This window comes from Toxotes jaculatrix, chromosome 4 (assembly GCF_017976425.1).
Source record: "Toxotes jaculatrix isolate fToxJac2 chromosome 4, fToxJac2.pri, whole genome shotgun sequence".
Taxonomy (NCBI): Eukaryota; Metazoa; Chordata; class Actinopteri; family Toxotidae; genus Toxotes; species Toxotes jaculatrix.
The window spans coordinates 11,826,958-11,852,468 of NC_054397.1; the positions used below are offsets into that span (position 1 = coordinate 11,826,958).

Below are 25,511 nucleotides of genomic sequence, written 5' to 3' on the forward strand. Positions count from 1 at the left end.
GAAAACAGTAATGGTGGTTCATTAGACTTTTAATGTAATCTAATTAAAGCATATAAGGCCAAAACCCATAAAGTTATACAGACAGGGATAAGGAGACGGATGGTGATGTTTCATGGCCAGCAATAACTCAAGCTTAGAAAGCTTATGAAAATGAATCAGGAGTGAAACACATTCTTAACTTAACTGCTCATATTCATCTCTTAATATGCCCTGGTGTTATGAATGGACAGGATGACTTGATAGGAAAAAAAAACAAACATTTGGAAATACTAATGGGCTCTCTTTTCGTGACAATGCGATTTCCTTGGCTGCAAAATATTTGTTTTCTCCCTGACTATTTCGTATTTTGGTGATTTGTCACAAACTTAACTTGTCTGTGTGAGAGGATACAAAAATGAGCTGCTGCAGGAAAATTCAAGCAATCAGAAAGATCAAACAAGCAATCTAGAGCAATTATGGTCTCAAAGATGATTAGGGTTTGCGCTTAAGCATGTTATGTCTTTTCACACCAAAAATACACAGCACCACTTTCTTCCATATGCTGTGCAGTTTAAGTGATGCATGCTTGCACAGACCCTATTCGAAAGCTTTCAGACCCCTTTTACAGTCATGTTGGTTAATTTTATGTTGATATCAATAGAAAAATGAAGATGTTTTATCCCCAAAGCCTGGATCACTGAGGTGTAATGGAAAGCATTTGTCAATGTGGTCAAACCAGAACACAAACTTAATGAGAAGCTTGGACTGAGACACATTACCTACACCTAAGGCACAAGTTACAGTTTTAACATGACTTGTAAATATCAAATTGGACTTTAACACAAAGGATCTGTGATGTTACTTGAAGCTGTAGGACTCAAAAGACATATTACCCTTCTAAACCCCAAAGTGGAGGATTCTTTACTGATGCCAGCAAGTCTGTTAAACCAGAGGAATGGGCTCCTATAGAATGACAGCTTGCAAAAAAACATTCTTCTTCATGGGAATAAGATTAATTCTTGCTTATGGCAGCACAGCTAGAATTTTTATTGTCGAGTTCATCAATTTCATTTCTTTTTCTGAAAGCAGCCTACATCTCATTCATTTGTGTAACTGCACAATAGCTTTTTGTTGCTTAGTGAAATGTCTCAAGGCTATCCTTGTGCTACCATGGAATCCCTTGTTTCCAACAGCAAATACAATAGAAGATAAAGGGGCTGTGTACTGCTGTTGTAAAAACTAAAAAGTCTACAAACTTAAACATTCTCTAGGGGACCAAAGAGTAAACAGGCTGGATTCCAAGTCCCGGACTGCGAGTAAATCTAGCCCTTCCAAATCTAATATCCACCACTGTCAGAGGGTCAGCCATTACCTGCAATGAAGCAGCTTTATTAAGCCATCCTGGAGAAATGGGATAGTTGCCAAGGATGTCTATCCGGAATAAATAGGTAAAGTCCCACCTGGAGTCTGTGTTCATTTTGAGATTACTGTGATTAAGTCAACTAGATTTTGTTGTAGGATTTCTGGAAAAACAAGGGCAAGCTGCAGTGGTGTGTCTTGTTGCTCTATTACAATCCAAACATTTGAATTAGTATGTGTTCAGAGGAGCCTGGTCAGTTCCTTTGATTCACTAAGAAATCTACTTAACCTCAAAAAGCATATAGGTTCTGTTAAATGTATATGCACTGTTGCATGTACATACATACTTGAGAATAGCTGGAAGCACACACCAGCAACATTAAGGGAAAACTGCTTTCTCAGCAACATCTCTAATTATCAGCAGCAGTCAAACTGCAGTATTAGGGACAAGGTTTTGGCTTGCCAGCACTCTGCCAACAGCAGACAGCATCTTGTATGTCATCACATGTGTTACACTCTCCAGATCTGGCCAAGGATCATCGGGATAGCTCGTCGGGAGTCAAGAGAAATGTCTTTTAGCTGATGAAACAGTGGCTTTTATGTCTTGAAAAGACTGGGGGTGGGATGGGATTTATATTAAAACAGCGTCTTCTGGCTCAGGAGAAGTTCAGGCTGAAAAATTTTGTTAGCTGTCAGGTTCATGCTGGACTCAAAGAAAAGACCTTTTTCACAGCAGATGTCTTGCCATAGTAAGTGTTAATCATTATATTAACACTGCCTCTGTTCCATTCAGTAAGCCATGACAGTGTGACAGTGAGCCAGCATGCACAATACCAGGACCCTGCAACCAAAGCAAACCAAATGGAATTCAGCCATCATTAATTTTATCATTTATAACTGTGCTTTTCCTACTGTGACATGTCAAAATGGCCTATATGAGGTCAGGTTAGTTGTGGTTTAAAATTTCATGTCCGTGCAGAGCTCTACCGTGAACAGGCAGCAAAATACACGTAGTTTGACAAGAAAAAGGAATGAATAAAAGGCAAAATGCAATGTGTACCACAGGTTATTCTATGCCTAGAGAATGAAACATAAAGAAACCTCCTTCAGCAAAAAGCCACCAAAGAAACTCAGACTCAATTTAACAGAATAAAATGTAATTGAAGAAAGTGAAAAAAAGCATTTTTCAGATATGTAGAAGCTGAGGCAATACACAATGCCACTAAAGAATATACTTGTTTGCAGGAGCATAAAAAAAAAATCAGCTCTTTAAAGCATTAAATTAAACCAGACATATGGAAAAAGATGACAGAGAAGATGAATGTCACCACAACATCACAGAAACCATGAATTAGGTTAAAAGAAAGGGGTTTGATTAAAAATGTTCAATAAAAAAACACACTGCAGACAACTGAAGAATATCAGGCCACTGGGGGAGGCTGCTGGTACACTCAGCGATCCCATCAGGGCCATGGTCGCAGATGTGCAAGTCCCTGGTATTATTCCAGATGGGGACAATGACATCATACCCAGCAGTTAAAATCTTTTCCCCTAATGGAACAGAGTTTAATTTATTTCCCAAAGCAGAACAAAGATTTTTAGATTTCTGAACATGTTTTCTTCCCTAGAGAGGCTTTCAGGCAGACATTGGTTTCTCTTAATGTTTTGCACTGAACTCGAAAGGGATTACACATTGCTTGAGATATGTAATTCAACACTGTAAACAGCATCTCATTTTTGATTTTGGACAACATTTTGTATTATAACTACCTATTGTTGCAATGTAATGCAGTAGATGGTACGTTCAGGTGCTTGTAATATGGTATGACAAACACACTAATGAATCTAAAAACCCAAGCTATGCTTTGGAACTTATATACTTCAGTACCCTGTAAGCCCCTCCAAGACTTGACCCTAATCCTAAATCTTATAAACATTTCACACATACTCTTGAGTCAGGTGAAAATTCTGTCACAGAAGCTAAATCTGCAGAAGCTCCAGGTGGATTTCACTAACATGTTTTCTTAGTTGAATAATATGAGTGTAATGTGACCCAGAATTTGATAAGAACCAGATCCAATAAGCAAATGAAGAAGACTCTGAAGAAGACTCCACAAAATCGAAACGATACCCAACCCTCGTCATAGACTCTGTCACAATAAGCCATGTTCAGCCATCTGTTCAGCTTGGAAGCCAAACAAAGTCGGTGGCAATGAGCCAAAGTCCTTGGCTGTTACCCAATACAGTTTAACATCTTTGTAACAAGTGATCCAGCCAAGGTGCAACCAGAAAGCAATCAATTTTTCACTCATACTAAGCTATAACAAGCATATTTTGTCCATTGCCAATGATGCCATCAGACTTCAGAAGACTAGCAAACATTATGGACTGTTAACAAAACTTTAAATGTATTAGAAACTATAAATTTGGATTTAGTTCTTATCTAGTGCTAGTACATATATAGAAAAGACCCATCAATCAAGTTGAGGTGAACAGCAGACTCCAGCTATGTTTTGAGTTTCACTGGGGTGGCCACTGATCTGATTTGCATCACAGAGTGAACTTAACTACCTGTGTGACCAGGGGTTCCAGAAGCCTCTCCACAGTCAAGGTGCGGATTTCAAGACTCTTGGGGTCCCATTTCAACAGGATGGGGGAGGTGGCGGTCGTCATGGTCTCTGTTGGGGCAAATTAAAAAAAAAAAGCAGATAGGTTGTTAGACAAATGTTGAAAATCTTTTGGCTCATGAAAACATACTGTACAACACTGTCAATCAATATACTTTCTATAATGAACTGATCAAAAATCACTTTTGGGGGCAGGTAAGCTTCCTCTTTAGCTTCTCAAAGTGGTACAGGTACTTCTGTTATGAGGAGGCTGTTGGATGACGTAACCTAACCGTTTAACCAATCAGACACAAGTATTTACAGAGGTCATATTTCATTACAAAGTTAGAGTCAATACTCAATCCACACAGACATCTCAGCAATTCCATAATATACAACGAAGCCTGGACCAAAACAAGGTTGCATGAGTGTCTGCACATTAAATAAAGCACAGTCAATAATTCCAGCAAACAATAAATTAATGGCTAGCCACTCCCCTAAACGTTTCTGTAATTAACTTTCTTAATTATCTTTACCATTACACCTCTCCAAAGCTGGAATTTATTGAGTAAGGTGACAGTAAATCTAGGGATAACAGTATTGTGTTTCTTCATTAGTGTAGCTAGTAATCATTCAGTGGATTTTTGTCCTACAGCTGTCCATGTTGTTTTTGAGAGAGTGTGAGCAGCATTCTGATTTCTTAAAATCATTTAGGTGCAAGCACTGCATTATTTTGTAGCATTACACTATGAGAGCGTCCAAATTAAGAAAAACGTTAAAGTAAGGAGGCAAGGGGAGAGAAAAACTTGAAAACAGTTGGAGATAAAATTACATTTATTTATCTCAATCAGATAGTCTGTCTACCTTCCCACGAGCCCTGTCTCTGTATTATAGAAAACAGCAAAACCAGAAGTCACAAGTGAAAACATATTCTCCTGAGATGGAGGTGAGCTCTGCAATATGCTCTGTACAGTTCTTTGGACAATCTGCTCTTTAATTTGAGAATATTTTTTCATTACCGTTTTTTTGTTTTTTTTTTAAACCCTTTAGCTCAGTGGGGTTATTTTAGGTGAATGTGAGAACTGAACAGCTGGCATGGGGGTAGCAGTCTGTTGTTACTGAAAGAATGTGTTTCTACAGTAAGCAATTTCAGAATGGGCCAGCTGGGACTGGCCCAGTCTACTGCCAATGTCAATGAGGCAGAAGGGAATAAAGAACGTGAATAAGAATGACAGATCTGGGCCAGAGGCCCCTATTACTACACACAGTGGGTTAAGATGGATGAATAGTAGGAAATCTGGCAATCTGGCACTATTGATGAAACTCTGGCCCCATCTGGCTCTAATGACTTGAGACCAGTTGCACTAACGTCACATGTCATGAAGGCACTGAAGAGACTGGCTCTGACTCACTTTAGACCACAGGTGAAATCTGCTCTCGACCATCTTCAGTTTGCTTACCAGCCTAATGTGGGTTTTAACAACTCTCATCTGGATGGTAGTATAACTCTGAATTATGCCACCTGCAGACATCCTGTGAAGACTCTGCAGTTGTGGGGTGTATTAGAGACGGGTGGGAGTCAGAGTACAGGGAACTGGTAGCTAACTGGAGGGGAGCAGCAGGAACTATCTTAATAGCGTGGACTAGGAGTTGCATAAGTACTTGGGTGTCCACTTGAACAGTAGACTAGACTCATTCAGCTCCGCTGTCACTACAACACTACAACAACTCACCTCTGTGTGACAGCTGAATACACTGCTGCACTACCATCTGTACATACAGTATATATCATAGATTTAATTCAGTTATTATTATTAATGCTGTTTTTGATGCATATATTTTCATTTAATACTGTTTTTGGATGTACAGTAGGGTATAAAAGGTTCCAGGTGAAAAAGTGATAACAGATACTGAATTAAAGTATATATTGTGTATTTTTTTTATTCAGTATCTGGCTCTGCAGGTTGCAATTCTGCAGTTGTTGTTTTTATTTTTAATTCTATAGCTATCCTCAGACTGCTGCAACATCACAATGTCCCTGAGTGAATCAATAAAGTCTATCTATCTGTCTGGATGTCTGTCGCTGTCTGTCAGTCTATCTAATCTACAACCCAGTTATTATAGTTTTCTCAAAAGAGAATGAAGCTTCATTTTAAAAATTAAATAAATAAAATTTGCAGCCCTTCACTTTTGCTGGTGTCATTTCATTTTTGTCTCCTGCAAGGAAACCAGGGCAGGGACAATGAATCCACCTCTGTGCGTGTGACAGCTCATCAATCAGTAGTTTGACAAAACCTGACGGAGTGATGCATGTGATTTCTGATATTTTCAGAATTACTCATATTAGTTTGAGGGGTAGGATGGAGAGGGGGGTTGGCTACACTTGCACAGTGGAATTAGAAAATATTCCTAGTGTGAATTAACAAGCTTGTATTTGTGCTAAGGTGAGTATGAGCCAAAAAAATTAGATAAAATTTTCAAATTCATTCTCTAGAAGTGTGAAAAAACTCTCTTTGTCATAGCTGATTGAACTTGCAGCAGTAGCTACTAATCTTTAATTAAATATGTTGGTGAAAGTTCAGGCTTTTGTCTGATAAATTTCACCCCAAAAAAAGAAACTTCATTCTTTGTCATTTTGGAATTTATTGTTGAAAAACGACAGCCTACTGTCGCCTACTGTCGTTTTTTTTCTGTTCAGGAAGACAAATAAAGTGGTGAGACTATCTCTATAATAACAGTCGAGTTGACGTCAGTTTGAAACAGCTTGCATTAGCAGCCAGCAAGATAGGGACTAGCTATGACAGCCTCTCTTTTTAAAGAGCAGTTGGGCAGCTTTTCTTTCTGACATTAAAGGAAACAGCAGAAAACAACAGCACTGTGGAAACTACTGGAATACCACTGTAATGTGATAACCTGAGTTTAGTGGTGTATGAGAGTGTAGCTTTTCAAATGCCAAGGATGAAACTATTCTTGACACATAATGTAACTAAAACAGTAATTGAAAGATTTTTTTTTTTTTTTTGGTCAAGATATTGGTAATAAGTGATAAGTTGTAGTAAGTGTGTTTGTTATAATTGGAAATGTTAAAGTTAAACTGCCACTGCAGTTTAACTTAGTCTACACTATGCAAGTAATGCTTTGTCACTGATTTGCAATTTAATGTCAAATTAAGCATTAAAAGAACTGAACATAAAATTTAGAGCAGCAACAATTAGTCGGTTAATTGACCAGAAAATGAGAAGTCCACTGTTCTGATAATCAATTCATTTGTAGGCAAAAATACCAAACTTTTTTCTGGGTCTATGTGGTGCGAATACTTAATGTTTCTCGATTTTGTATAATTTTAAACTAAATAACTGCTGGAGGGACAAAACAAGACGTTTTATCATGTCTCCCCGGATTTGTTGAAAATGGGACATGAACACTTCATTATTTTCTGACATTTCATAGATAAAAATAATAATAATAATTAATTGCTTAGTAAAAAAAAAAAAAAAAAAAACATGTATGAGCAGATAATCTGATGATAAAAAAAAATCCTTATTTGTGGACGAAATAAAATTCTTGCTGATAATGATGCTCTTTAATAATGATCTGTTAAAGAGTCTGAATGTTACCTGAATGTGAAAGGAAGAGGATACGTGACTATCTCATTCAAATAAACATGCTGTCATCATAACAATAGAGGCTTCAACAGAAAAACAGCAGACTGCAAGCACAGCATGCAAATCACAGTGCCCTGTACTATTATCTCACTGCCAGTGAAAGTGAATGTTCTGGTGACTCATGTGATGTAGTTTATTGTTGGTGGAGATCTCTGTAACTGTCATGACCATGTCAGTGTATGCTGTTCACACCTGCATCTTTTCTTTGACTCCAAACAACATAAAGTGCATTGTCACGTACACAATGCATCTGTAATCCACTGTAGCCACATTATGAATAAAACTAAATCGGCAAAACCTGCAAAAAGGATGTTTTGTGATGATGCAGGGGATAAGCTGGAAAGAAAAACAGAATTCAATGAAGATGTTTCTACATGAGGGAGTCTGTCTCGAAGCTAGGGCGAAAACAGCTGAATGACTGTCGTCTGTCAGAGAGGCTGTCATCTGTAATGTCATTATTCAGCACATTCAGCTGCACCATTTAACAACAAATGTGATGATACTGAACGCTTTCTGGGGATACATTTCTGAAATAAATTTAATGGGTCTCTGTACCATGTACCATTGAGACAGCACATCCACTTCCAACAGATGAACTTACTATTTAACAAACAAATACAGCGTGTAGTATAACACAAGTGTATCACACACTGCCACACTATGTTTTGGAAAACAAAATCCACAAAAGTAAGAGAGGAAGAGGCTTTACACTGATTTCAAAGCAATATGACATAAATCCAAAGAAAATCATTCTAGGTAGTGGCAAAGTGGCAAGGGGTTCAGATCCCTTGTCCACTTGTGATCATGGCTCCAAATTCGCGAAATGATAACTCCGTTCTTTCTACAGATTTCAAGGTACCCTACCCCACACCACAGAACGAGCCTTTTGCTGATGGGCGGGGGGTAAAGTCTCTCCCTCTCAGATCTGTTTTGTTCAAAAAACATGTTTTTGGTGAGGAGCATGAGTCACATTTCAGTTGTTGTAATTCGTGAAATGTCCTGCCATCTGCTGTGTACAACTGTGTGTGTACGTCTGCGACTGACGCAGAGAGAAGAGTAAAAGAAGACAGAGGGAGAACAGAAAATGATTTATTTAGTGCATGAGCGAAAGAAAAATTCAAGTACTGATAAAGAAAGTTCAGTAAAGTCTGTTTTTAAAGGTAACTGCACAGGCAACGTATTGATTGTGCACAGTTTTGCGACTAGAAAATCATTTGATATTATTATGAACATTTCCATTTGTTATATATTATATTATATTATATTATATTATATATGTGTTCTGTACGGGGTGTCATAAATGTATGCATACCTGCTTTTGCTCTGTATAGATGAGGCACGCACTGTTTACTGTCATGCTGCCATCTATTTTCCGAATAAATCTTACGACTGTTTCCTTCTGCCCCAGGACAGGCTTTTGGGGAAAGATGGTGATGTTTCAGAAGGTTTAGAATAACACAATGCACGGGGAGGAAAATGGGCCATCTGCTAGAGTTTTTAGGATTTATTCTGGAAAAGAAAGCGCAAGCATTTCGCATAAACATTCTACTCCTCTAGGCTAAACACTGAAATAGAGACAAAAATTCATTTTTTAAATAAAGTGAGGAAAATAGAAAATGTATAAGTACAGCATTACAGACTACTTTTAACGTTCAAATCCTGTCATCACCAGCTACTTCTTTATGACTTTGTTAAGATTAATAGTGTACACTCTCTTATTTTGATCAAGAAGCATGTGTTTGGTGGCTGTAAGTGCTATTCTATGACCAAAGTGTTGTCTACAGAAGACTAAAACCCTGGTTAGGTTATTAGGTTGGTTCTCTGTGGAGACCTCTGAGCTTAAATTGGGAAGTGTGATCCTGACCGCAAGATTAGACTAAACACTAGTGCCGGGTGAGCTGAGTTTGATAATAAGTAACAGGTCTGCTGTGGTGCACACAGCTTCAAGTAAATTAAGTCTCCCAGTCTGAGGCTAACAACAGCTCTCCTTGGCTGGCTGCACTCATGGCTTCTGTATATTACAATGCTGGTGTGTTCATAATGACTCCATTACAACTTTAATGCAGTGTAGACTCATTTTATACTGTATGAGCTACTGTGATAAAGCACGTCATTGCATTATACTGAAAGCTGTTTCTAATATTCTGCCCACTGCATGTATATAAAATGCAACAAATCTAATACAACATCAGTGCGGCCTATAGCCAGTTACTGTACAGTTTCATGACCAATATACAGAAAACTAGAATTTAAATGAACCGTTCACAGGTGAAGGTGCTGCTAGTTTCACTGAGTGCTACTGTTCAGCGATTCGTGTCAGTGCTGGAAAGCAGCATTCTCACTGCTCAGTTCATCACTAAGCCTGCAGATACTGTGCCTGCTGAGTTTGGCAAGGACGGCTCGCCAAATTGTAGCTCTATTGTTAATTAGGTTTCTTGCCTTGTGTGTTGGTGTAAATAATACCTCAGTTGTCTCTGTTCATTAATCATTTCTGCCTTCTCTGGATTTGAAACGCCTAAATATTCCTCATTCTTTTCCCTATTTACTGGCAAAGGAATAAATGAAAAAAATACAGTGGAGTTCCATTTTAAACACGAAATAATTTTTCATAATTTGCTTTGATAATTTTCTCCATAATTTGCTGTTAGTAAGTAACGCATTAGTACCACTGGTTGATATGACATGTAGTTGGCTAATAGCCCTATTCCACCGCCTGGTACTGGCTCAACTTTTTGTGGTTTTCCACTGGGTAAAAGTTTTGAATAATACTGGTGTCTGATAGTTTTCATTTTCATATAGTGTTGCCTTATTAACAACGCCACATCGAGTGTAATATGTAATACATGTAATATCTGCAGTGAAAAACCAAATATCTGGATTCAAAAGTGAGAAGAGACAAGTTGTGTCATGTGGTGGAACAGGGCCATAAAGGTGTACAGCACTGAACACCCCTCAAGGTGTGGATACCATTTAACAAACTATTAGGAGTGTTTGGCATCATGGAGTACTGGTTTGCAGTGAACTAAGAAAATATGATACAGCATTAAACCTCATGGCCTAAAAAGAATCCATTATAATACTAATTTAGCAGAGAAATTAAAATATGCACATAAAATACAAACATCTTGATTACGGCCATGATGTTGTTGCTCATGTGAGTTCTTGCTTAGAAACGCTTTCTACTGGCATAACCACACAGATGGGCAGCACAGATGCTCAGCAGTTAGCACTGTAGGCTCATGTGGAATATCCATATCCCTCCCTTACACAAGTGGGTTTACTTCAGGTACTTTGGTTTTCCCCAACAATCTAAAGCCATATACTTTGTGTTGGGTCGACTGGAGACTCTAAATTGTAAACTCTCGTTATGCTTGTGAATATGCAAGGATAACAGAATACATACAGAAACAGACACATAAACTGGCTGAAACAATAAACTAACTGCTGACAAATCATACAACCTTGTATCAGCTCTCTGGCTTCGCACACCTTCTCCTGCAAAGCAAGTTCAAAGCTGCATTGCTGTTCTTCCCCCTCTAACCAAGCACCGGTGTTGAATTTTGAACAACTGTGATAGAGTATGTAAGCAAGTCACTGCTAGAGTTGAGAAGGGTAAGATATGAAACTTTTCACCCCCAAAGTTACATAACTATCCACACAATTCTTCTTGCTGTGATTACTTTCGATGACTTTGATTTTGTTTCCTCAAAATGCTCTTTTCATCTAATAATATCCATTATGGGATTTGAACTGTGAATGCTGGGAAGAGAAATGACGGTTGTGTACACAGACACTGAGAGCACCAGGACAAACATTTAACATCCTGTCACTGCTAACTGAGCAGCATATGTTTTATTATAAGGACGCACGGGTGGCAACAGTGTAGGAGCGGTAACAATGGAATCTGTAGCGAGCTTGCCACATGCTGCCATTCCCTATAAGTCAGCTCATTTGTCACCTAATGTAGGGTCTTCTTGATACTTGTTTGTTTTTTATTGCCCATTAAACTGTATTATTACCTGAGGTTCTGCTTATGTCAGCTCTTCCCAGAAATAATGCTGATGACATGGCAGAGAGACAACTGCTAACGGATGTAAAGTAATTACCTCAGTCGACCAGGTGTCAACTGAACTGTGAATGCGTGTTTGGAATACCTGTTTGTGCGCGCTTGTTTGTGTTTGTGAGTGTGTGTGTGTGTGTGTGTGTGTGTGTGTGTGTGTGTGTGTGTGTGTGTGTGTGTGGTCTGAATGTTTGTATTCCTGCATCTAATGTCAAGCCTCTCTTTGGTTTACAAGAGTAAGAGCTTAGAAAGTGCTTCAAGAGACCAAGGTGGAATCTATGCATTTTTATTCAAAGGAAACAACAGTTAGAGGTGAAATTCAAACACTGTGATTTCTTTTATTTATAATTTTAGTTAATCAGTTATAATTATTCATTGAGTTAACAACTGTAGGAGCTGCAAAAATGTAAACTAGCCAATTACCACTTAGCAAGCAACTACTTCACCAGCTAACACCAAAGCACATCTAAGAACACTGTGTGTCCCTGATCATGCATCAAGACTGACTAGAGAAGTAGGGTGTAAAACCACATTGACTAAAAAGATTGCTTCTACCCATTTTGGAATGTAATTTGTGACAGTCCCTTCAAACTGTGTTAAGAGTTGTGGGTTTGTTTTTTTTTTTGGTCCATGGTGCAAATTTCACTGCTTGAAGTGTAACTCAAGCTTGACTGAATTGACAAAGTCCACCAGTTGCAACATTTCCATTCACATAAATTAAAACTGTTGCTGTCATGAACCCAGGGTTGCAACTAATGATTAACTACATTATTGATGAATTTGTCTTCAGTCATAAAATGTCAAAAAAAAAAAACAAAAAAACCAAAAACAAACAGATGATCTGTTGACCATCTTATCGGTTAACTGACTAACTGTTGCAGCTCTACGTGAATGCTAATGTCAGTTGGTCTTAAACCTGTGGTTTTTCTAAAAGAAAAGGCCTCTGACAGTCCATTAAGATGCCCTCTCAGACAACAGTGAACACCGGCAACCTTTCTACAACTCGTGGATTAAATCTTGTCAGGTTCAGATTTATTTACACCTTAGTGACATTTTGATTACTGTCAGATGAACTGACACATCTTACACACCTGAGGAGCATCTTACAAAACAGTCCTATCATCAACCCAACGCGAGTGCTCTGACTCGCGTTGTAGGAAATCAAATGCAGACTACCTTGAGAAACGTGTGCTTTTTCATCGCAGCAAGGCAAAACTTGACTCCCTTTTGGCTATGGTTGAGTGGTAGCAGGGTAACCCTGGCATGAGCTGCACCCTCGTGTGAACTTACTGCTGAGTACAAATCCAAAATCTCCCAGGGAAAGTAGAAGAATGGCTCTTTTTAAGGCCACAGGGAGCATTTCTGCTAAAAACCAGTGATCCAGAACCTGGATTTTTAGTCTGCCTGTCATGAATATTGAAAAAGGAAAACTATGACATCTAAGAAAAGTAAGTCTTGTGAGCATTCTTTATCTGCATTAGAAATTCAGGTAGTAACAAAATAACACATTTGCAGTTGTATTTCAGATCTAATATCCATTTTATGCTCTTGCCACTTGGAGGCTAGTTCTGCGTAATGCCATCATTATCCAGGCACCCTCTGTGTGTCATGAGCTGCCAGATGTGCCTTTTTCTGTTAAGTTACTTCCTGAATATTATTTGGTGTTTTAACGGATTAAGTTCCACTATCTGACAATTCTGAGCTTAAAGGTAGTGTCTACATAGTATTCTTTACTGGATCTTGTGTGGACTTGTAAATTTATCTGTGGTTGCTTATACTGATGTTTTCCTTGCCCCTTGTATTGTTTTGATAAAAATGATTGATGTATAGTAATCTTAATGGGAGTAAAAATAAATCTTGAGGCTCTCTGTTGTAACTCTGGTGTTTAAGATGCCTGACTGAAAAAAAAAAAAAAAAAAAAAAAGCTGTGGCAGGATGATCAGTGCGTCTCAACAAAGCAGGCAAACACAGCGGTGACAGTTAAGACAGATATTCTGCTGAGTCAGAGCTCTGCTCGTGTGTCTGTCTGTATTGACTGAACACCTCTCATACAGAGCCACCCCATCCAGCAGTCTGCTGGCAAATACCAAAGAAAACAGATGGCAGTGACTTGTACTATTCAACACTGTCAGCCTTTCTCAAAAAAAAAAACAAAAAAAAACAGAAAACCCCCTGCTGTCTTCACCACGTGATGTTTGTGGTCTTGGTCTTGTAGTTAGAGGCACTACTGCACTACATACATATTAGATTAAGCATCATTACTGGGAGCTTGATTTTTGGACAAAATATCATTAGTCATAAAGGGACCCATATGCTTGATTTGAAGGGATTCTGCAACAGGGCAATAGAGAGTTTTGTATCCAGATAAACTTTATCATTCCTAGAAACTGATAAAACCATTCACACTAATGTGTTATTCATTTGATCTCTAGTTGCGTTAAATTAATTGGGGCAGTCTATATCTCAAGTACTGATATTCATCTTAGTATCTGTCTACCTGAGCACACCTGCATCAATGTGCTCCAGTAATCCAGTATATCCATTCAGTGACTGACTGTAAAACACATTCTATGTAGTTTGTCTGTTTATGGTCACACATTTGAATACTTTGGTTTAATTATTAACATTATCACAACACCAGGACATCAAAATCAAGTGTTCTCTCCATCTATTAACTCAAAACACAATCTGCTGCACCCAGCCAACTGCTCCTCCTATTGAGAGGCATCATTCAGCCTGCCCTCTGTCACTGCTCCATCTGCTACTGCAGCGTGCTCACAGTCCCTAACAGGAAGTCACATACATACAGCTTCAGAGATCAGCATATTTCTAATTCAAACCTGGCAGACCTTAACTCACATGTTATTCCACTAAAAGCTTTTATTAATGTACATAATAATGAGTATTGCTTCAACTTTTGTTTCCTCCCACAGTGAGGAGACATGCAGGTGAGGTAAACTGGAAACTCTAAACTCCCCATTGTGTGTGTGTGTGTGTGTGTGTGTGTGTGTGTGTGTGTGTGTGTGTGTGTGTGTGTGTGTGTGTGTGTGTGTGTGTGTGTGTGTGTGTGTGTGTGTGGCTGACAGATTGGCGGTCTGTCCAGGTCACTGCATGCTGGGTTAGGCTCCAGCCCACCCACAGCTATGAAAAGAATAAGCAGATAAAAATGGATGAATGGATGGCTGGATTTTTACAGTCTTCAGAATTCATCAAATGCCACAAACTATAGAGCCATTCATACCTCTTACAACAAGGTTGTGTTTGTGATTTGTCTTTTTTTTTTCCAAGATGACTATATCAGTGTAGGCAATGCCCATTTCCTCATAAACGGATTTCATACCAGCTGCAATTTTTAGCATTTTTTTTTATCACCACCACTCCTAAGAAATGTCTCCAATCATCAATATTAATATGAATTTGGATGTCCCTGAAAAAGCCTTTTCATTTGTTTTTAGATACACCACATCATTTCCCCCATAGTTGTTTGCCAAATTTTTATAGACACAGCCTATTTGATATTATTTCCATAACTCCTGAATGCTGTCTGTAACTGCAGCCAAACCTGGTGATGCATGCACCTACCAACTCTGAGTGACCCTGCAAAATTTCATTACATTTTCCATATAAATGACACTGCAACAAAATAAATGTAAATGGCCATTTGAGAGCCACGGTGAAACAGCCATGACATTTATGTCATTCACTTTAGAATTTGCTCTGTTCGGCCTTACACAAAGCTTTAATATTCTGGATATAATTTAGGTATCCCCCATAAATCACGGCCACCTTAGCCCATCAGCATGTTTGCACAGAGGTATGACTATTTCGATGGAGATCTAGATGCAAATGTAGTCTAGAACCTTAATATCTGCATGTCACATAATATGCAACTGCTCAATGTGTAAAATCAGTGAGGTACAGTGAGTCAACAGAGGGAAATGTCATTCGAGCAAAGCAACGTCATTCAAATTAAGTAATTTATGTTAAACTCATGATTCATTCACACATGCATCTCAAGTACGTCAACTGCATATTCAGGGCTCAGTAAGTGTACTACATTGTGATTTCAATTCACTCCTTTGGGGGTCATCATCTTTGATCACGTCTCATCTGGTGGTCTTAAAGGCAGAATCCAAATCAAGACTCCTCCCTCTGTGAGTCCATGTTGGCGTGGATTAACGTCACTACCATGACTGTATTAACAAATGAGGTTAATACATGATAAGCATTCAGGGAGCAGAGAAATAAGGTCAAATCAAGTGCTAAAACAAGCAGGGTTTAGTATTTCTGAATACCTAATGTTTACTTACATTTAGCAGCAACACACAATTTACATAACAAAAAAAAGCATAAAGCAACGAGGTTAATGCTTGAACATACAATTAGCTATAATTAAACCCTCGTTCATAAGAGTCACAGGAAGCAGTTTTAAGCTTTGTTGTGTTCCTGTGAAACTGTGTTGCTAAGGAAAGCTGCCTCACCACAGAACAGTTCTTTACAAAGACACAGACAAGATGTTTAAAGAATGCCAAAAACTCTGAGCACAACAAGACAGTCCTTGAGACTGAGAGCTTGTTATTATTTCACTTTTAAAACTCAAAAGGATCAAAGATTTGAATTTATTGCTAGATCTGTTCACAGACACAGACATGAGCCGAGTTCTGCAAAACAATGTGCCAAGAGAGGCGGACTCCCAATGAAGTTAGTTAATGTTCAGCTGATTCTCAGTCTCACTACAACATGAGGGTAAAATGCCTTTAATATGTTGTGGGTTTTCAGAAAGACTGGGTTCTTTTTCTCAGAATATTCTTAGCCCTGCAGTTTTGCAAATACACGCATATTTGTCACAGATAAAAATATTCAAAAGTTAAAACTCTGCTTGCACTGCATAAAATGGGCATCAGAGCTCCTTTACCATATGACACAAACTTTGTGACTAAAATCCCTGTCATTTGTTATTATGGAAAGTTAATATGCCAACACTGCGCTGACCCAGATTCGGAGCAAGTTAAGCAGATACACGCTTGCGTGGAGCAGTGGGGGAGTCTCTAAAAGCAGAAGTCAAGGCTCAACCTGTCATATCGCTGCTCTCCAGAGCCATGTTCTCAGAGCGGCCAAAATAGGCTGATCAAAGTAGAGCACAACCTGTGAAATTCTCAAAGCGGTCATGTTCTCTAAGGGATTCAAAAACCTTCTTTAAAAATATAATGCATACCCTGCAACACTGAATAAACACTAGTAAAACGTGTCCATAAATACCCCATATCGGGACACCTCAAACAGGTTTGAATACAATGCTGTTCCCACAAGGCAGTATCTGTCAGATCATGTGTTTTACACCATCTTTTCAAAACCGGGCCCTGTCCTCCTTCATCCTACAGATGCGGCCGAGCATCCATCTTAGTGCAAAGGTTACTGTTCATTCTTCACTATAAATGACAGACCTGAGATGAGTATGTCATATGTTGTGTGTGTCTACCTCAGTACTTACGAACATTAACAGAAAAGGAAGATTTGTTAGAAAAAAAAAAATACATGGATAACACACTGCTGAACAGCACTGTATCAACACGTTTTGATTTTAGAAATCTAACACAAAAAACAAAAAGACTGTTAAACATTGTCATCATCAAAAAAGCAACTGGTAGCCTCTGTCATCATGAAGGCTTCTGTTAATCATTACTGTCAAGTCTAGGAAGTTGTAAGTTCTTACAGCACATGACTCAGCTACACACATACACACACGGGAGCCTGAATCAACCAACTGGGATAAAGTATGTACAACAACCAGTGCAGCACTTGGATGAAGAATTTCTTTCCTCTCTTCTGCAGCCAAGTGACTAACAGCGCCAGTACAGGAAACAGCTAACATTATTTGCTGCACACTCTACATAAGAACCATATGTTTCTCTGACAACTGATATCAGTCTTTAGAATCAGAAAGTGTGCGGGAAAAAGTGATATATGTCTCACATTCATTTAACTTTTTCGAACTGAAGACAAACATTTGTTGCAATGCAGGCTTAATGAACGAATGTCTTTTATTGTTCAAAAAAAAATTAAGACATTTTAGTCATGCTGTGGCATCAGTGAGTTAAGGATTAATTATACAACAGTGTTAATAAATTGAGTGAGTAACATGAAATCGATGGTAACATGGCTATTAGGAAATGCATTAAAAAAATAAATAATTGATTGACTATGAGAGCCTCAACATTTTAAATTGTTCTATTATGGTAACACTGACATATTTCCAACCTTATTTGGAGCTTGGTACTTGTTACCACGTTATGCTTTTAACCTGCTAATATAACAAAGTCATCAATTCTTTATAGATACCATGTGGTCTGTGATAGACAATGCCTCTTCTGCACATTTGCACATAGCACCTTCTGTACTTTAAAAAAATGTACATACATATCATGTATTTGATATTTGTGTTTTAATTATCAGTGTATTTATCCATGTACTCACAGAGTTTAAGTAGACATAACTGTGATTTGATAACCTGCAAAAACACAAAATAAGGTCCATGTACAAGACTGAATGTCAAAAATGGCAATCTCAAAGCAGATGATCAGTGTATACCTGGTGGGATGTACTGGTTTGATGTTGCAGTCAAAGCATATGATGAACACTTGGGTACCGCCCAACTAATTCCCAAAAAGAACGCTTAAATGCATGGCTATGCACTGTTAGAGCACATATCATTCAGACTTCCCTTTGGAGGGCTATTACAGACCATTCCCTCTCTTACTACAGCTACCCTGCAATTTATCTGTCGACATAAAATGGCCAAAGCAGAGGAGATGACTGCTTTCCACTGTAATCACATTTCTGAGCCAAAATGATCAGATTTAAAACAATTGTGTTAATTACTTGCACATGATTCAAGACTCACAGTCTTGCAGGAATCATATCAAATGCCCAAGGAGCAGAGTGTTAAAAGACTTTTTAACTACCAGTAACTCTATGGAGTAATGTTTTTTTTTTCTTTTTGTATATTGCATGCACACATGCTAACAAATAAAGCAATGCACCAAAAAGGCAAGGAAGAGGGAGATTACAAGCAACTAAACATGAATGTAAACAATACAGGTTATAAAATATTTTTTTTAATCCGCTTCGTAAATGTTTTATGAGGAATGACCTTGGAAATAGGATTCTTTGGTGAGGAACGCCAAATGTAAACATAAAAGCAAAAGATCTGAATGCTTCTTCCGCCACTGCCTTTAATCTTGTAAAGTCTACATTTTTGTTATCTGAGAAAAATACATCACACACAGTCTATCCATACTGTGAAAACAGCCCTATCCAAGTGAGTTTTAGTCATTAATCAATTTGTTAATCTCCTGCCTTGCAGGCAGGATTTTGCTTTTCTGATCATTCGGTGCAGTCCTTTCAAGCACTCATTTAACATCTATTTGTTAAACACTATTGATACAAGTTGAATTTAAAAACTTTCCATTCTGACCTATGGCAGCTGCTACCATTTTCTGCACTTTGTTAAGCCAAAGAGGTTTCTAATATCCATTACAGAAAAGTGTTCTGGTGATAATGCATTTGCCATCAGTATGAATGGGATAATGAGTGTCATCTGACCTGGCTTTGCAACCCTGGCCTCAACGCAGCAGACAATGCTCAGCTTTGATCTGAAACAAGGAATACTATGGGATTATTATTTGTTGCAATAGAATGATTATAGAATAGTTGTAATACTATAGTAGATATTGGTTGTGACTTATAACACTCTTAACAATAAATTCTGCCCTTGTTAATCTTGGAAAATTGAATGTGACTCTAGAGCGCAGCTTGTTGCATTAATGCTCCAAAGGTGACAGGAAAAAAAAGAAACTCACACACCTCAGCTCTCTCTACCTACAATACTCTGTCTCCACTGTTAACTGCAGCAAGTATTTCACAGGAACAGAATGTAAACAGCTAATGACTATTGTATACTGTCATGGGATTAACCCACGACAGCAGTCTAGTATAAATGGGTCGAGCATAGGTTGAGTACAGATTTATAATCCCACATCAGGCATGGGGTTTATGTGAGAGTGGTGTACAATTATAAACAATGCACATAAATGCTATCTTACAAGCTCAAAATCATTTACTCAATAACTAAAAAAAGTCTCTTTCAATTGTTTCCACTTCCATTCATAGGTTTACAGAATGTGAACGCTTCTGAAACTGATTTAGAGCTATATGACAAAACGGACTTGACTTAAACCCCTTTTATTTTCACTTATGGCTGTATTTAAGTTATATTTCATCTTGAAATACTATACTACAGAAATTTAGCACAGCCATCTGCTGTTCTGTGGCACATGCTGTATTTCAACAGAAAAACAGAAATAAATTCAAGCTATAGACATATAAAATTATACACAATGTGTTATGTGCCTTTTGGGATGGAGGGTTCAAATCACTGAAGAAGTGAAATGTCTGATCATTTTTACAACTGAGATTCAAAGTGTCATTCTGATGTCCTGTCAAATGTCCTGTCAAAAACTGTGTCCAACAGCAGCTTTTATTTTTATTTTTTTTTTTGACAAGACAGAAGTATGCAACTACTTCAACTACACAATCCATGCTTGACAAGTGAGGAAGTAATTTTAAGAGGTAGACGAAAATGAATGAGAGACTGCATTCCATAAATCTTCTTTCATGGTTGTTCAACATGTCAGCATGACCGACCTTGCTAGGCTAATTTTTTCTATGCTTTCAATGCTATTCTAATATCTTCAGAACAGCCCAGCATATTGTAGTAGTAGACATTATAAGGATGTGTGTTGGCTTCAGGAGACAGAGGATGGAGGATTACTGTAAAAGGTAGCAATAGACAATCTTGACACTGTTTAGCATCACGTCAGCATGGAGTCTTCCAAGTTTTAGAAGGAGCTTGTCTCAACATGTCAACACTAATAATAGCAATTTCAGCGCAAAACAAAACAAAACTGATCATTTTCATATATACATTTTCCTGGGAAATATCTAAAAATACAGAACAGCGGTTCTTCATCTTGTACAATGAAATTGACGAGCTACTACCATCGCTGTCCACATTTTGTGCTCACTGACAGCTGTTTCTGTTTAAAAAAAAAAACAAAAAAAAAAACAACACACAACCATGCCAATCAGAGATTTATAGTATCAACGACCTGTGTCAGAGGCAGAAGAATTGCATCAGAAAAGTGTCCACAAATCTGGTGGCACGCATGAATGAGATCGAGGCAGCTAAACAAGTCATTGTAACCTCAATCTTCATGCAAAATGCTAGCTCCTGGCTACCAGAGTTTCCATGCCAACTGAAAAGGACAGAAGGAGTATTTATATGTCAATTATTTCATGTCCTACACATACGTGTTGTTACCTTTCAGCTACAAACAGTAAAAAAGAAATCTTAATTGACAAGTTCACAATAATGTATACTATGGGAAGAATTTAACAGGATAAAATAGTGGGTTTACTGGTAACTGTGAATGACTGCAGCAGTGAAAGAAAGTGTAACAGGAAACAAACTATACAAACATCTGAGGAAAAATTCTGAGAAAGTGCAGAAGACACTGAAAAATGTATGCACTCATTGCACTGCTAGGCATTTCTGGGATAATCAGTAAGCAGCTGGCACAGTCTAAGCCTTTAACACCCCAGTTTTTGGTTTATTTATAGAAAAGATCTATCTTATCTTGACTTAAGAGGTTCATTTCAAATTGAATGAAATATACGTATTTAACTTCTGAAAACAAAAAAAATGATCTGTCCCCAGCCTCCCGTGCCAAGCTTCTATGCTAAGGCCTGGATGTCAAATCCTAGAATCTCCACTGGTCAGCGTATAGATTTTCTGTAAGAGGAGAGAAGAAAAGCAGTCACCTAACAATAGGAAAGTTAATGCACCAAGACAGAGCACACACACTGTGGGGGAGGAGCTGGGCCAATACTTAGGAGCCCATACTGGTCCCAGATGTCATCTATGGTGGGGGTGGAAGACAGTGTGAGAGAGAATAGCGAGGAATCGGGAGAACAGAACAACTGAGAGGATGGGAGACTTGAATGGCCTCTAGCAAGACAGATTTGCCTTTGATAGAATCAAAAACAATAAGGTGGCACAATGGAGGACAGAGTCGCAACAGAAAAAGAGAGAGAACTTTCTACTACCAGGAGTGTGTTAACCTGACCTCTCATGGCTAAAGAAACAACCACTGTGCAAGTGAGAAAGTCCCTGAGTGCTTGCACAAACATTAACCACAGTTCACCAAACTGCATTGTTAGTGTCCATTCATTAATTCCTACATGTTACATACACAAAATTCACCAAATGCCTGTTTCTATGGAACTGAGACTTATCTCTTCACTGTCAAGGCTGAAGGAAACTAGTTTCAGTCCATGACTGAAAATCTGCACCCACTCTTCTTCTCTTATAACTTTGTTAAAGTCTTGACAGGTAGTAAATAATTATATTTTGTTCATATCATAATCACCCCAGAGGAATACTGTAGTTTTCACAAAGGAAAACAAGCTAATGTAAACTGCGATAACCAACAGGGAACAGGATGACTTGCCTGTATGTGTAAGTGTCCTGGGTAATTTTCACATGTCCCAACTATCAAATACTGTACTAATACTTATCATGTTATCATGTTAACATGACGGGAATCTTGGTGTTATATATAAAACAGTCATCGTTATGACAGCTTCCAGGAACAAAGTCAAGCAATACTTGACCACTGTGAAACCATTTATTACCATGACTACGAGTTTCAAAGTGACTTGGACATGCAGCTCCAACTCTAAGACGTTCAGACCATCCCAGTCTGCATGAATAATATAAATTCTTTGAGTGAGACATAGATCACAATAAAGGTGATGAACAGATCCACATCAGCCGGATAAATTCTGGGAATTAGCTCAGGTGTTTCTGCCGGTACTTGCGAAAAAAAAGGCTTTGTTGTCACTTCATAGACTCAGAACTGATGGGGCCGCCGACCATCAAAAGAAAAAATACTATTAACAATTCAATTTTGTCAAAATCAATAATTTTTCTGCAAGGACTGTGACATCTGTGGGAGGCTGGTGGAAGAATCATTAAAACAGTAGAGAAAAAGCTTGGCAGCAGCTTGGCATCACACTCCATTTACAACGTCTCAGTGAGAAAAGGTGCTGTCTGCTCACGGAGAACTCTCAATTCTTAGGCGATACAAACTCCTTCTCCTCTCGCTCTCTGTGTGTTTTCCACTGATATGCCTAAACTTTATCACAGGTAATTTCACCCCTTAATTAAAGCTGTTATCAAAGAACAAATTAAATTTTTTAAGAGTGTTTCTTGGTTTTCCATGCTTTGCTAGTTTGAAAGAACTCCAACACCTGATCAATAAAAGCCACCAGTCAAATAAGTGGGAGCATCTACTGCATGTTCCCAGGACTCTACGTTCCAAAGAACATAACATACAAAATAATAATGCACATAACTCAAGTATATTAGCCAAAGTGTCTAACATGATATAATAGTACAATACTAGTTGTAAGATAAACCCTAAACATCTTGGAGGTTCCTTATCATAAGCACTGGACCTGTACTTAGCAGTCTGAGTTTCCATACCTCAAGAAAAACTGGTTGGCATGACTACAAACTTCACTTAACTCCTAACATTTAGATCTTAATCCCATAACCAGTATCTGATCCTAACCTTAACCCTGGTAACATAGGACCAGAGGTGGACTTCTAAAATAATGCCTGTGGATGGAGAGTGGGAAGCTTTTAGAAAAAACATTTGATGACAACAATGTGCTCTCACCCAGTGCTTTAACAGAGCAGCTTATCTATCATTAAAAAGGGTCACTTTTAAACCAGAAATAGTACCATTTGAACAGCTAGGTTTTAAAACACTCCATGCAGAGAACTATTCAATTATGAAACGTAACCTAAGATATGCATAGAAGTGCAAAGTGTAAGTGCTTCATGGCACAAAAAGACTATTGTATAGTCTAAGAATGCCATCACCCACCATCAGCTATGTCAAACACCTTTGAAAGGCAATTAAGGCCACTTTGGTTTACAGCATAATACGGGATTATATGACACTATATATTCATATGAGACGAAATTGATCTTGAAAATCTAGAAATAAGAAGTGATCTTTAATGTACAACAAATGTCACATCTTTTTTCCTTTAATCCTCAGGAGTCTCAGGCCCATCAGCCACTTCTGAGGTAGTCTGACACGTCCTGACATTTTTATACATTTCACCTCTTTTCTCATCTCACCCCTCACCTTTTCTCACCCCTTCTTTTACTTTTACTTTTGTAAGATCTATTTTTTTTATATAGCAATGTGTGAAGGGAGAGTGGCAAAAAAAGAATATCATCGCATAGTGTGAACAGCTGCTTTGTACTGTGCAGATGACAATAAACCTTCTTCTTGAAATCAGCACAAACCCAACACCAATAATCTGAGAGCTTTAAGAACGTCATTAATCAATTTTTTTTAATCAACTGTAAACATATACTTTTCAAAAACCTATTATCACAGCTGCTGAGATTTCTGAAATGTCATGTGATTTGTCTACTAAAGTGGTAGAACTTTGAAATGACACTTTTTTTTTTTTTTTTTTTTTTAACAAGCCAGTGGCCTACACAACAAATACTGACGAAGTAGATGTGAACACACTGTTAACAGTTTCCCTCCCTACTGTCAAAAGTAATGACCCATAAGACTGGAGTGTCACTGTCATTTTCCATATGAATCCACATCATTGAAATTTCCTATAAAAATAAAAATGAGTAAAGTATATAGCAGAATGCAAATTAAGAGTTTGTTTTACCCGCTGGCCTTCAAGAAATCTATTTTATGCAGAGTTTCTCATCACATGTGACTGACCACTTTGTGTAGAGGTACTTGCTTACACTAAAAGCCTGATGAGTCAATGCTGCAATTCAGCCCATAAAAGCTGTATCGCCAAGCCATATGACATAAACTCACCACTAGCAAATGCACAAGCTAACTAGCTGCGTGAAAACAATACAAGCCATGGCAGATCAGTGTGCTGTAGGAGACCTGGACACCGCATTATCAAGTAAACCTCACATGAATCCACCTTACAAATCCGTGCAGATGTGTTAGCAGCTTTTGTTGGCCAAAAGGGGCAGGATTCCTCTGACCCTGAAGTTCTATTATCACTAAGCTGCAACCTGAATACAATCTGAGCCGCATAAGATATTAAAATTTGATTAAATATTTCTATACAAGTAAAGATGTGATGACACAAGGGCAGCACATACTTTGGCACTTTTCATTTATTAAAAATTTATCAGTATCACGAGAAACAGACAGAACACCTGGCTGACTTCTGATGACATATAATGCTTTGTGAGCAGTTTCTTGGTGAAACCACACCCACCCCAGACTTACAACGGATGGATGGACGGGGGGATGGATTCATTTTTTTAATGATAGTCCTACAGAGAATAAAGATAGGTTTTCACAATATAAACTCTGGCTGCAACAGCCCTTTTTTTGAGTATTGTGACAGTGGGTGTGGCACACTAACAGACATTAAAAGGAACTTGCGCGAATAACCTCATTCTTTCTTGCTGCACCAAACTGCTGCTGACACTATACTTTCAAGCACTGCTGGATCATCTACTTTATTGTCCCCCCCGAAACAATAAAGTGCTCTTTTCTTTTTTATTGTCTCCGTGGTCCAAAGTGGGATACTGTCACATAAACAGTTAGGGAAACAGCAGATTAATCTAACAAATCTATCATATGTCACATTTTGCTGAGAAGGATCATGTAGCAGGTGTTTGACAATGACAAGAAACTGGGAAGTTATATG

General features: G+C 38.2%; 1 protein-coding gene across 1 annotated transcript in view; it reads right to left on the reverse strand.

Moving 5' to 3' along the window:
• ctnna2 (catenin (cadherin-associated protein), alpha 2) overlaps positions 1-25,511 on the reverse strand; it is a 319,620-nt gene that overhangs the window by 290,607 nt on the left and 3,502 nt on the right. The window contains exon 2 of the mRNA XM_041036605.1: positions 3,910-4,016. Within this exon, the coding sequence (XP_040892539.1) occupies positions 3,910-4,011 (102 nt within the window). The 5' untranslated portion in view covers positions 4,012-4,016. The remainder of the gene's footprint in view (positions 1-3,909; positions 4,017-25,511) is intronic.